The sequence below is a fragment of the Diadema antillarum genome, unplaced genomic scaffold (genome assembly GCF_040938485.1).
Source record: "Diadema antillarum isolate AM-2024a unplaced genomic scaffold, OU_Dant_1.0 seq00001260_RagTag, whole genome shotgun sequence".
In the NCBI taxonomy this organism is placed as follows: domain Eukaryota; kingdom Metazoa; phylum Echinodermata; class Echinoidea; order Diadematoida; family Diadematidae; genus Diadema; species Diadema antillarum.
In genome coordinates, this window is record NW_027272043.1 from 305,426 (window position 1) to 317,848 (window position 12,423).

The 12,423-nt window shown below is 44.2% G+C and overlaps 1 protein-coding gene across 1 annotated transcript in view; it reads right to left on the bottom strand.

Annotated features, from left to right (window-relative positions):
• Nucleotides 1-12,423, bottom strand: part of LOC139745377 (E3 SUMO-protein ligase RanBP2-like) — a 45,806-nt gene that overhangs the window by 21,799 nt on the left and 11,584 nt on the right. The window contains exons 9-19 of the mRNA XM_071655771.1: nt 11,563-11,642; nt 10,838-10,982; nt 10,294-10,481; nt 9,579-9,745; nt 7,573-7,696; nt 6,182-6,303; nt 4,667-4,727; nt 4,128-4,265; nt 3,480-3,629; nt 1,260-1,499; nt 159-317 (exon numbers count right to left, since the gene is read on the bottom strand). Of these exons, the coding sequence (XP_071511872.1) occupies nt 159-317; nt 1,260-1,499; nt 3,480-3,629; nt 4,128-4,265; nt 4,667-4,727; nt 6,182-6,303; nt 7,573-7,696; nt 9,579-9,745; nt 10,294-10,481; nt 10,838-10,982; nt 11,563-11,642 (1,574 nt within the window). The remainder of the gene's footprint in view (nt 1-158; nt 318-1,259; nt 1,500-3,479; nt 3,630-4,127; nt 4,266-4,666; nt 4,728-6,181; nt 6,304-7,572; nt 7,697-9,578; nt 9,746-10,293; nt 10,482-10,837; nt 10,983-11,562; nt 11,643-12,423) is intronic.

Consider the following 12,423-nt stretch of genomic DNA (forward strand, 5'->3'; position numbering starts at 1 on the left):
ACACATCTCACACGAGTGACAAATCTCAAAACAAAACAGTGATATTGAACACATCACAATCATCAGCACAACTACCATCAATCTACCATTTGCATCCATACAAACCACCAGTGCAGGTGGTGATGCGCTCTGTTGCCATGGAAATGATGCTGACATACCGTGAGCTGCAGGACTTGTTTCATGAGCTCCTGGTTGGACTCCAGAAGTTTCTCTTCCCTCTGCATCAGTCGCTGGTTCTGCTCGAGCAGGAAAGATTGTGACATGTTCAAGGCCCGCATCTCGGCTGCCAGACGACGAGGACTTGGCTCCGGGCTCAGCTGCAACAGATAAAGAGTGATGAAGGATTATAATTTGGCAAATTTCACCTTTATCTTGTCTCTATTCCTTCAATATGGTCTAATATTTTTATTTGGTTGTGTCACTTTAGGTGCAATAGAATTTATGTACGGCAAATTGGAGTAAACATGAAATAACCTTGTCCCTGACAAAAGGAGGCTGTGTTATAAAAAATATTTTTAAAAATTCTGGTTAAAAAATATTGCCAATTACGAAATTTTTTTGGAAGTACCTTGAATAAAAGTTGACTGATTTTCTTTTTGTGCTATAAAAGTAATTTGAATGCATAAATATGCAGGAATATCATATCTGTAACAGCAGTGATCTCAGATAAGTTGGTGGTAAAAGATGTATTCAAATATCACTCCAAAAGCATAATCACCCATTCTTGACTTCTCATCAATCCGTGACGGTCTTTGCTTTTGGTATAACATTACCAATACAAGTCTCTTGAATATAAACCTTGACACAAGTTCAGTTATTCTAATTTTACACTGGTCCAGTGCCCCTGCTGCAATCAGATACAGGTAAGGAACTGCTATCTTTAAAGATTTACTGAGAGGATTTCTGAAGTGCTCATGTCTTGGTGATTACAAGAGAACATAACAAAATCAAATGGTTCTGTTCTGATGCATAGTTAAAGACTTGGCTGGACACTTCTAACTCCTACATGCATGAGGATATTTCAATTCCTAGACCATCATCAACAGCATCACTATCGTTAATACCATTTAACGCCATCATCCTAAACATCAACATCATCATCATCACCCTCATCATCATAATCCTCATCGTCATTACTATCAACACTACCATGATTGCCATCGTCATCATCGTAGTCATTATTATATTCATCGCTATCACCAACATCATCATGACCATCATCAGCATGATAATATCATTATCAGTGTCATAGTCCTCACCTGCTCAGAGTGAGTGGAGGGCGACTGCGCTCCCCTCATGGACAGGTTACCAGACACCGGTCGATCCCGTGGCGGCGTCCTGGGGAAAGGGGGAGAGTCTCCGAGGAAGGAGCGACGGGCAGAGGCCAGGTTGGAGAGGTCCGAGGGCCCCCTGTCCTCCAGGGAGGTTAGCTGCTCCAAGATGGACTCCTGCTCCTGCTCGATTTCAGTCAGGAGAGTTTGGACTTCCTCATGGAGGGGCTGGGGGCAGGGTACAGGGAGGAGCAGGGGAGAGGGAGGGGGCAGGGTACAGGGAGGGGTAGGGTAGACGGAGAAGGCAGGGTAGAGAGAGGGGCAGGGTAGAAGGAGGGGCAGGGTAGAGGGAGGGGCAGGGCAGAGGGAGGGGCAGGGCAGAGGGAGGGGCAGGGCAGAGGAAGGGGCAGGGCAGAGGGAGGGGCAGGGCAGAGGGAGGGCAGGGTAGAGGGAGGGGCAGGGCAGAGGGAGGGGAGGGCAGAGGGAGGGGCAGGGCAGAGGGAGGGGCAGGGCAGAGGGAGGGGCAGGGCAGAGGGAGGGGCAGGGCAGAGGAAGGGGCAGGGCAGAGGGAGGGCAGGGTAGAGGGAGGGGCAGGGCAGAGGGAGGGGAGGGCAGAGGGAGGGGCAGGGCAGAGGGAGGGGCAGGGCAGAGGGAGGGGCAGGGCAGAGGGAGGGGCAGGGTAGAGGGAGGGGCAGGGTAGAGAGAGGGGCAGGGTAGAAGGAGGGGCAGGGTAGAGGGAGGGGCAGGGCAGAGGGAGGGGCAGGGCAGAGGGAGGGGCAGGGCAGAGGAAGGGGCAGGGCAGAGGGAGGGGTAGGGCAGAGGGAGGGCAGGGTAGAGGGAGGGGCAGGGCAGAGGGAGGGGAGGGCAGAGGGAGGGGCAGGGCAGAGGGAGGGGCAGGGCAGAGGGAGGGGCAGGGCAGAGGGAGGGGCAGGGTAGAGGGAGGGGCAGGGTAGAGAGAGGGGCAGGGTAGAAGGAGGGGCAGGGTAGAGGGAGGGGCAGGGCAGAGGGAGGGGCAGGGCAGAGGGAGGGGCAGGGCAGAGGAAGGGGCAGGGCAGAGGGAGGGGCAGGGCAGAGGGAGGGCAGGGTAGAGGGAGGGGCAGGGCAGAGGGAGGGGAGAGCAGAGGGAGGGGCAGGGCACAGGGAGGGGCAGGGCAGAGGGAGGGGCAGGGCAGAGGGAGGGCAGGGCAGAGGGAGGGGCAGGGCAGAGGGAGGGGCAGGGTAGATGGAGGGGGCAGGGTAGACGGAGCGGGCAGGGTAGAGGGAGGGGCAGGGTAGAAGGAGGGGCAGGGTAGAGGGAGGGGCAGGGCAGAGGGAGGGGCAGGGCAGAGGGAGGGGCAGGGCAGAGGGAGGGGCAGGGCAGAGGGAGGGGCAGGGCAGAGGGAGGGCAGGGTAGAGGGAGGGGCAGGGCAGAGGGAGGGGAGGGGAGGGCAGAGGGAGGGGCAGGGCAGAGGGAGGGGGCAGGGCAGAGGGAGGGGCAGGGCAGAGGGAGGGGCAGGGTAGAAGGAGGGGCAGGGTAGAGGGAGGGGTATGGCAGAGGGAGGGGGCATGGCAGAGGGAGGGGCAGGGTAGAGGGAGGGGCAGGGTAGAGGGAGGGGCAGGGCAGAGGAAAGGGGAGGATGTGGTGAGTTAAAGCCTTATCTGGCTTACAAGCTGGAGCTTTGTTCATCACTTCCAATTGTTTGTTTTTTTCTTGCTTCTACCAAAAAATGAAAGTCACTTGTATCACATTGAATTATGAATCAAAATGTCAGTATTACTGCACTAATCAGACAAGATAAAAAATTCTACTTGATGCTACCTGAATAAGTGACAAATCTGTCGTGATGACTTCTCAGAATTTATTTGTGTTGTGAATCAATTGGGAATGACAATTTCTATGTGACTTTACCCTCTCCCCCCCCCCCAAAAAAAAAAAAAACAAAGAGAACTTTTGATAGAACAAGTTACTTATAGCAGCAACCCCATCCACACATAGGTCGAAGTGTTCATAAACAGGAATGCCACTTGTACTTCCCTGGGTTATCAGGTTTTGCAATAGGAAGGGACGATTTTAATCCTATAATTAAAGTTTAATATGTCAATGGCTGAAGGTCTGTTTTGGCTCGACTGTTTGACTGTTGTTTCTTTCTCTGCTTGTTTGTTCCCATGGCTTGTACTGATAGGTATGGACCAACAGCAACTCAACATGTCTCCTGCTGAAAAACTTACATTCTTTGGTTCATCCTCAATGGCATCCATCGTCAGGAAGAGAGCGTGTTTCGCCTGGTCCAAGAGATCTCCCTGCTTCTTGAGGATGTCGGGTGTGACTTGGTCCAGGGACTTACCCTCCGTCTCCATGGATGCGAGTGTGTGATGCATCTAATTGGGAGTACCAAAAATCGGCCAGATATGTTCCAAGATCAACTTCAACACATCACGTTTTAAAAGTCTTCTTGAAAACGTCAAATAGCTACACTGACACTACACTACTGCCATCACCTACACACACACACACACATCCAGACATACCACAGACAAACCGACACATATAGATAAGATGCACATAATGTGTGCCAATACACAAAGAGACACACTGCATATACACTATATATCTTAATTTTTACAAGACAGAAACAGATTTAATAATTTGCATGACAAAGTTACCTCAATGTTTAGAATATTCAATTAAACTATCTTGTCAGGTTGATTTGCATGTAATTTGTTACTTTGCAGTGTCCTTTTGAAACCTTGTGTCAAACACAGAATCTAGATGTACTAGAAAAGACTAGAAATTATGAACTAATCTCAAACCCAAATGCAGAGTGATAAAGTTTGCTGTTGATGGAGGTCTAATTGGAAATCTTGAGGCAAGCTTACCACAGCCTTGGTTAGAAGAGCCTTTGCAGTTTTGGCCTTGGCCAAGTGTGACAGCGCCATCTGGTGTTCACCTTTCTCAAAGAGAGCTTCCGCAATGATCATGGCGCCTTCGTCCAGGTACTCCATGACCTGTGCATCCTGAAATGTAGGTAACCACATTAAAAGTTCATGCAACACCTTTTTTTCCCTTTCTCTCTCTCTCTCTCTCTCATTTGTTTGTACAGAGTAGACAGCACTTGTGAATGCGAAGCTATCACCTTTATGAAATATGGTAGACCCTGTGCAAAGTTAAGAGAATTTCAGTAGCTTGAAGGGAATGGGTTGAACAATTTATCACTCTTACTATTGATAGAATCTTATACAATATAACAGTAATGACGATAATAATAGTAATAATGACAATATTTACAACAATAATGACGATAATGATGATGATAATAAAAATAAGATGAAAAAGAAGAAGAAGTAGGTAGAAGAAGAAGAAGAATGTTGACAGCAGTAACTCCCTTCTCCTATCAAAGCAAAGATGGTAGACTTACCTCTAGCGGTTTGTGCACATGGGCAAACATCGGTTTCTTTGGCTGAAGCACATTGCGATTACTGGGGAGAAAAGAAATTAGAGTAATAATTTTACAACAATGATTTCATGAGAACTTCATCTAAGCATATGTCACAATAATGATGAAAATAATATGGTCTTACATACCCAGTGCAGCCTCTTTGGGCTAAACACTGCTTTCTCAAAGGGTCCCGCCTTACATTCTTATCCCAGCATTGTAGGTACAGTACTCTCCGCATAATCGGGTAGGCTCGAGCAGAGCGTTTCTTACCCGATTAACAAAAGAACAGGTCTCATTCACAATTGACACACACAAAGTGTATTTACATGTATTGTACAATGCACCAAACACCTATACACTGTATGCTTGACATGCGTGCTTTCACGGCACATTATACATACCTTACACTTGCTCAGTCATGAGTAATAATTAACTCTCTTTACACTCTTTTTATGGACAAATATGTCTTCAGAAAACTTTGTCATTTGACTGTAGACTCCTCGCCAACTATAGGCGTTTTCCAAAATGAACACGTCTCTAACGTTCGTTTATGTGTGGCAATTCAGTAAGTGTACATATGTTTTCATGTTTAATCACTCCCAAAATGATCGGTCTTTTTTGCAAATTAAGCAGAGAATGCGATTAGCTGTGGAAAATTTGACATGAATGATCTCTTAAAGTGTTATATCTGCAATAAGATATGGGTAGAAATTATTACCTGATTATCAGGTAATCTTAATGTGCATTGGAACTGACTCTGACATTACTACCCACTTAAATGGAGTACCCATTTAAGCGATACCTGATTACGCGGAGAGTACTGTACCCATTTATTATACACCTAGGGATGGATGTGAGGCAATGTGGAGGAATAAGATGGACAAATGTGACAGGCTGGGAATTGCCTTGGATGCCAGGCCAAGGCAATAACTGTCAATGTATTGCCGTGAGAGTCAAGGCACATAAGAGAAATGTCAATAAGTTCATAAGTAAAACAGGTCAAACAGTACAATACTGCATTAACAATGCATAGACAAGAGACCAAACAGCGAAGTAAGAAGGCCCAAGCTTGAACATAGGGAAGCAATAGCAAAAATCTCACAGCGCACTATATTTTGGGCAAACGCAGCTGCCATGGCCGGGTAGAACATAATTTCATGAGCCTGCAGCATGGGGATTTACAGAATGGAAAGGCTGGCTGGGTTCGGTTATATACATTCAAGAATCCCCATAACGAATTCTGTACAGCTTTATCACTGATCTCTATGTATACAGCTGTAACTACACACACAGCTGCAGCATCTACTAGAGTCCACCATCACCGATGAGCCTACGTTTCGATGCATGTATTCACTGACCGTTGCTATTTGTGGTTTTCGTATGTACCCCAGTGGGCAGCGAATGAATTGGACCACCCATGAATCTCCACGCCCACGCCATCGGGTCTTGAAACCTAGCATAAGCAGTGGTTTAAAAAATGAGTCCCCCGCTCACCTTGCAAGCAGCCTCAGGTGATCCAGAGCAGCCTGCCAGTACATGACACTGACCCGTTGGTATGCTTCTCGCCGAGTGCTACGGTCATTGGGGTCAGATGCCGTACTCCTCAGCTCCTCCGCCTAACATTAAGGATTAAACATTCAACGACAGGCATTGCATTTAGAATTTTCACATCATTTGATTTTTCCTCAACTTGTACTTGTTTTCATGTACTGACACAGGAGGTATTTCCAGTTAAAAATACTGTTTGATTTTTTTTTTCATAATGGAAAGTATTAAAAGGATTCCTTCCATTAACCCTAAAAAGACTGGGGGGGGGGCCTAAAAGGTCCCCCCTCGACATTTCACGCGATTACTCTGCAACACGCAATGCTCTCACCGCGATGTTCTATGACTTTTTTCTTTCGAGTTTCCCGCACATTTTGACACCAAATTTGTGACGCCCGGGGGTACGGTTCTGAAGTTACATAACTTTTTGTACATGCACGTGAGGCCGAAAATGGCTCAAAAATGTGATTTTGTGTACAAAGTCAATGCAAATTGAGTTTTTTCACATGGTTCATATAAATATGCTTATTTTTACTCTCAATGGCTAAAATTAATTTGTTTTAGGAGTATTATGCTTCAAAAAGTGTCTGCCACAAAATTTGTTAAAAAAACAACAAAAACAAAAGGCCGAAAAAACAAAGAAATACATAAGAAATTCAAAAAACAATAAAATAAATAAGAAATTAATTTTGATACCGAATGTTTTTTCAAGTACATTTGCTAAGAATGCCACAAAGAATAATTAGACCAAAAATGAGCACTTTTGGAGTTTTATTTACTGATTTAGATCAAAGAGTCTGATTTCTTGCATAAATTAGCATAATTAATCAAAATAAAATGAAATAAGACTATTTTGTAAAATTTAAATATACGATCTTGTAGATTACATCGCACACTACCATTGTGCAAATTTCCGCGGCGATCGCGTGATCCACGGCCGAGATCTTAAGGGGGGGCCCTTTAGGCCCCCCCCCCCCCCCCCCCCCCAGTCTTTCGAGCTACCAAAATAGCCCAGTCTTTTTAGGGTTAAGAAACTTGTTAAACTGTCCATTTCTAGACATTTTCTTTTTTATTTTTGTTTTTTCTTTCATTTCAAATTAAAAAGAGCATATGAAGTCAAATAGGGGTTGATATATGCTTCTCAAAATTTTAATACTTTTGTAATAAGGCATAAAGTGTGGATTGTGGTATTCATTTACAATTTCCATCAGTTTTTCTTCTTTGATTAACATGAAATTATGACTGTTATCTCTGCTTGATTCTACTCTCTCTTGACAGATTCTGTTGATACACACAGAGGAGGAAACACTAGCTGGATGTGCGAAGGAACATTGGCTTACCCTGGCATTGAAGGTCTTGCCAAGATTCACTAGCAGCTGGGTCTCGAGGCCGTGGTTCTTCTGGCACCGCATCACTTCCAAACCCTTCTTGGCTGCCAGCCTCAGACGCCCAAGATCAGCCGATCTGCGAAGTGAGAGAAAAGTAGAATGCTGGTTTGAAAGGTCGATAACTAATGTACTTCCAAGGTCTTGCTCCTCCTGATATATCTGGGCACTGATTCATGAAAGTTGTCAGCCCTGACAAGTTGCTGGTCTCTGACGATCACCACAGTAACAGTCAGTGACCAGAGATTCTCAGCCAAAACCAAGGATTTTACTGAAATTGTCTGAGACTGACAATTAGATAGATAGATAGATAGATAGACAGAAAGACAGACAGACAGACAGATAGATAGAAAGATAGATAGATAAATAGAAAGATAGATAGATAGATAGATAGACAGAAAGATACATAAACAAACAGAGAGAGATGGACTACATCATGAATCAAAAGGGTTAAATTTTTATCCAAAACCCCAAGCGCAATGCAGCTGGAACCTTTGTCATCAAGTTAGATGTTACATACAATACACTGAAAGGGTGAGGGCAGCAACGTCAATGTCATCAATTCTACAACATCTTTCACTTAATCATTCACAGTGTGATGACTCACTGGACAGCTATTCTACATAAGACCAGTCAGTATTACACAAACACACTGAAATACAAGGAAAAGTAGAAATTACGCAGTGCGTAACATATGTCCCCGCCGGAAGTAGCATTTTGTAACAAAATGTGCAATATAGGTAAAAAATCAAGGTCAAAGGTCAAAGAAGTCAAAGGTCAAAATTCTGTGTAGAAGTTTTGAAGCCCTCACCTAGTGCCATCACATAAAGCAAATGGAATCGAAATTGGGTTAGAAATGGCGAAGGAGTAGCATTTTGTAGCCAATGTACAATATAGGTCAAAAATCAAGGTCAAAGGTCAAAGAAGACAAAGGTCAAAATTCTGTGTAGAAGTTTTGAAGCCCTCACCTAGTGCTATCACATAAAGCAAACGGAATCGAAATCGGGTTAGAAATGGCGAAGGAGTAGCATTCTGTAGCAAAATGCACAATATAGGTCAAAAATCAAGGTCAAAGGTCAAAGAAGTCAAAGGTCAAAATTCTGTGTAGAAGTTTTGAAGCCCTCAACTAGTGCCATCATATAAAGCAAACGGAATCGAAATCGGGTTAAAAATGGCGAAGGAGTAGCATTTCGTAGCAAAATGTACAATATAGGTCAAAAATCAAGGTCAAAGGTCAAAGAAGTCAAAGGTCAAAATTCTGTGTAGAAGTTTTGAAGCCCTCACCTAGTGCCATCACATAAAGCAAACGGAATCGAAATCGGGTTAGAAATGGCGAAGGAGTAGCATTTTGTAGCAAAATGTACAATATAGGTCAAAAAATCAAGGTCAAAGGTCAAAGAAGTCAAAGGTCAAAATTCTGTGTAGAAGTTTTGAAGCCCTCACCTAGCGCCATCACATAAAGCAAACGGAATCGAAATCGGGTTAGAAATGGCGAAGGAGTAGCATTTTGTAGCAAAATGTACAATATAGGTCAAAGGTCAAGGTCAAAGGTCACGACTGAAATTCTGTGTAGAAGTTTCAAAGCTCCCATGTAGTGCTATCATATAAAGCAAACAGAATCAAAATTGGCTCATAAATGACAGAGAAGTAGCAAATTGAAGATTTTGATCACACACGGACGCACACACGGACACACGGACACACGGACACACGGACGGACGGACGGACAGACGGACGGACACACGGACACACACACGTACGGAGCCCGTTTCATAGTCCCCTGCTCGAACTCGTTCGGCGGGGACAAAAACCCAACAGTCACATGCAGAGCCACACATCAAAGTCATCAGAGGGTAGTAGGATAGACAATGAGAGGGATGGGCATCTGGCCTTGAAATTCGAGAACACATATTTTGCATACACATTTGACATTCCTTTTGCACATGACGGCAGACACTCACCTCGCTTTGCCGCTGTAGAGTTCATAGACAGACATGTACCAGTCCAGCTGCTCTTCAGAGTAGCAGTTGACCAGCAGAGCGACAGGGATGTTCAGGCCAAGCAGGCCCTGGCGGTGGAGGTTGTGCAGCTGGGCTCGGGCAACAAAGATGCTGGCATAGAGGAAAGCCTAGTGACAGAGCAAACAAAGAAATCAAACATGACACCAGTTAATCTCTGGCCTTGGTAAGACGTCAAATGACAAGTCCGTCCACCTTCATATACATAAGGATTAAGAGAATGCAGCGATATTAGTAGAACACATCAGTAAAAATTGGAGGAAAATCTGACAATCCTTTCAAAAGTAATGAATTTTTTTAAGTTTCTGCTCAGTCACTGCTGGATCAGAAGACTACTATAGCTTGTGATGTCACATGTGTACAACAATTTGCAAGAAAACTAAGAAAATTCAAAATATTTTCACTTTTCTTGCAGAATAAAAGAACGCTTGACTCGTCTCTTTCAGAAGGCAGGGGGAATAATATTACCCTTTACATACGTCTGTGACAAGCCTAGGAAATGTGCACTTTTTTCCAAAAAAATATCATTTTGTGAAATTCTCTTTATATTTTCCTCATATCGTTCTACGCATGTGACATCATGCAAAGGACAACGCATGACGAACAACACACGATGGACACCAAACAATCCACTATTCACAACAGAGGCCAATGTTACCTCAAGGTCCATCAGGCAGAGGTTGTCCACAGACGTGTTGTCCAGCTGGCGGGCACTGACCATCAGCCGGTCAAAGGTCACCTCAATAAAGGAGCCGAGGTCCGGGAGAGCTCCGTCCCTCCTGATGTCCCACTGCAGCCCCAGCCACACCAGCCGCTGGAGGTCTGTGTTGCCTCCCTGGATGGAAGCTGATTGGAAAAGAAACCAACACCACATCCACATTGAAACATAGTGTTCCTCTTGGCACGAGAGTATGTGGTTTACGTGAACATAGACAGTAAAGGGGACCGATCAAAACAAGGCTTTTGCAAAGCAGAATAATAAATTCTGAATGAACATTGAAGTCTATACAATAAAGTAAAGGACATAACTTACAGTAAGGTTCAGAGGCACATACATTGAGGATTTCTGACAAGAAGTACATCATTGCTCAAATGGTCACAATGGGTGGCTACACTTCCCAATATCAATACTCAGAATAGCAATGGTCCTATTGGTAACATCTGCAGATTATGAGGGAAAACTAACAAAAAAACTGACAAACCCTGATCATATGCGAACACAGTAGTCATCATGTCCGGGAGTTGGGTCACGCTGGGCTTGATGTACGTGTCATCCATCATGAGAAAGGACTGGCGAGGATCCGGGTTCTGAATCCCATAAATTTGTTCAAAGAGACGCTGACGACCCTGGCAACGTCATGACAAGACAATAAAAACCAAAGGATGATTGCAGAGGTCACATTTAATTGCTCAGGCAGACAAGGACGATGTAGCCGACATAACCACATGACTTTGTCTTGTTGTCAACACTTACTCTTGCATTGAAACAAATGAAAACATAATATGGAAGAATGTGAAAATGCATTAGACGAATAAATGGATGGATAGATGACTGAGTGACGTAATGAATGAAGGAATGAATGAAATATGATGAGTGGGTGGGGGAATGGATGAAGTAGACATACAGAAAAACCATCTCATATGCAATATTCAACACATTCCTGCACAGATTACAGTCACACCTTAATCAGTCCTCACTTAAATGTGATATGACAAGTCTTATGACCAATCAGTAAGTACTTATTTGAATATAAGTAAATCAATTGCACTTGCTTCTCTCTATAAACATTAATACGAAAGTCGCAATAATTTAAGGAAAAAATTACTTTAAGGCAAATATCACTACTACATATAATACTATTCAAAAACATGAGCCCCTATTCTATTAGCCTTTCAACAGCTTTGTGCTTGACTGTATTAGACTCACAGGTGTGTTGCAACATTTCTCTCTGCATGCATCCAGCCAAGACTCATCGTGTTGTTGTGCTAAGGCCTTCAACACATGACCTGATGGAGAGAGTTTAGGCACACAACAAAATTCACATTTAATTAATATAACACTATCAAAGATGATAAAAACCATGTTTCACTGAGAAACATATATGTGACCCGCTACAACAAAAAGGTCCTAAAGTCACGCACGGTCGAAGCCGTAAAAATCGAGTTTGAAGTCAGAGCATTAAAATTGGTCACAACTTACGATTTTCTGATTTTGACATATCATTGGAGTCTGACATGTCTTCTATCATCTGTCGAAATTTTGAAGCAAAATGATGAAAGGAAAGACCAAAAAATAGCGTTTTTCTGAGCCATGTTTTTTGGCGTTTCAACGAAGCAGAAACTGGTTTGAAAATTTGGATTGAGCGCCACAGATAGGCTCCGCCCCTAACAACGACCAGAGTGATCTCATTGGTCAGTTTGCTGCTTGCTGCTAACCGAAGCGTGAAGCTCGCACACTGCCCAGTCGACTGGTGCATGCAGGCGGGGTGTCTACGCTCAGCCGTTTCTCACATCCTGGTCACTGATTGGTCGGTGAGGAGACCGCCGACGCTGTGCTTGAATGAACTTTTCGGGGGTTGTTAGGGCTTTCGGACCTTCTATTGTCCGGAGCTGAAAACTGACTTGCGTGTCCCTTGATCGCGATTACGTCGAAAGGAAAACTTTTAGGGCGCTTTTCTCGAAACAGTGATTTCCCAGACGTCTCGACATGCTCTCTTTTAAACATCGATATCTCCGCAGCCGATTATTTTTATAAGATGTGTTATATATCAATTTAAAGCAGAAAGAT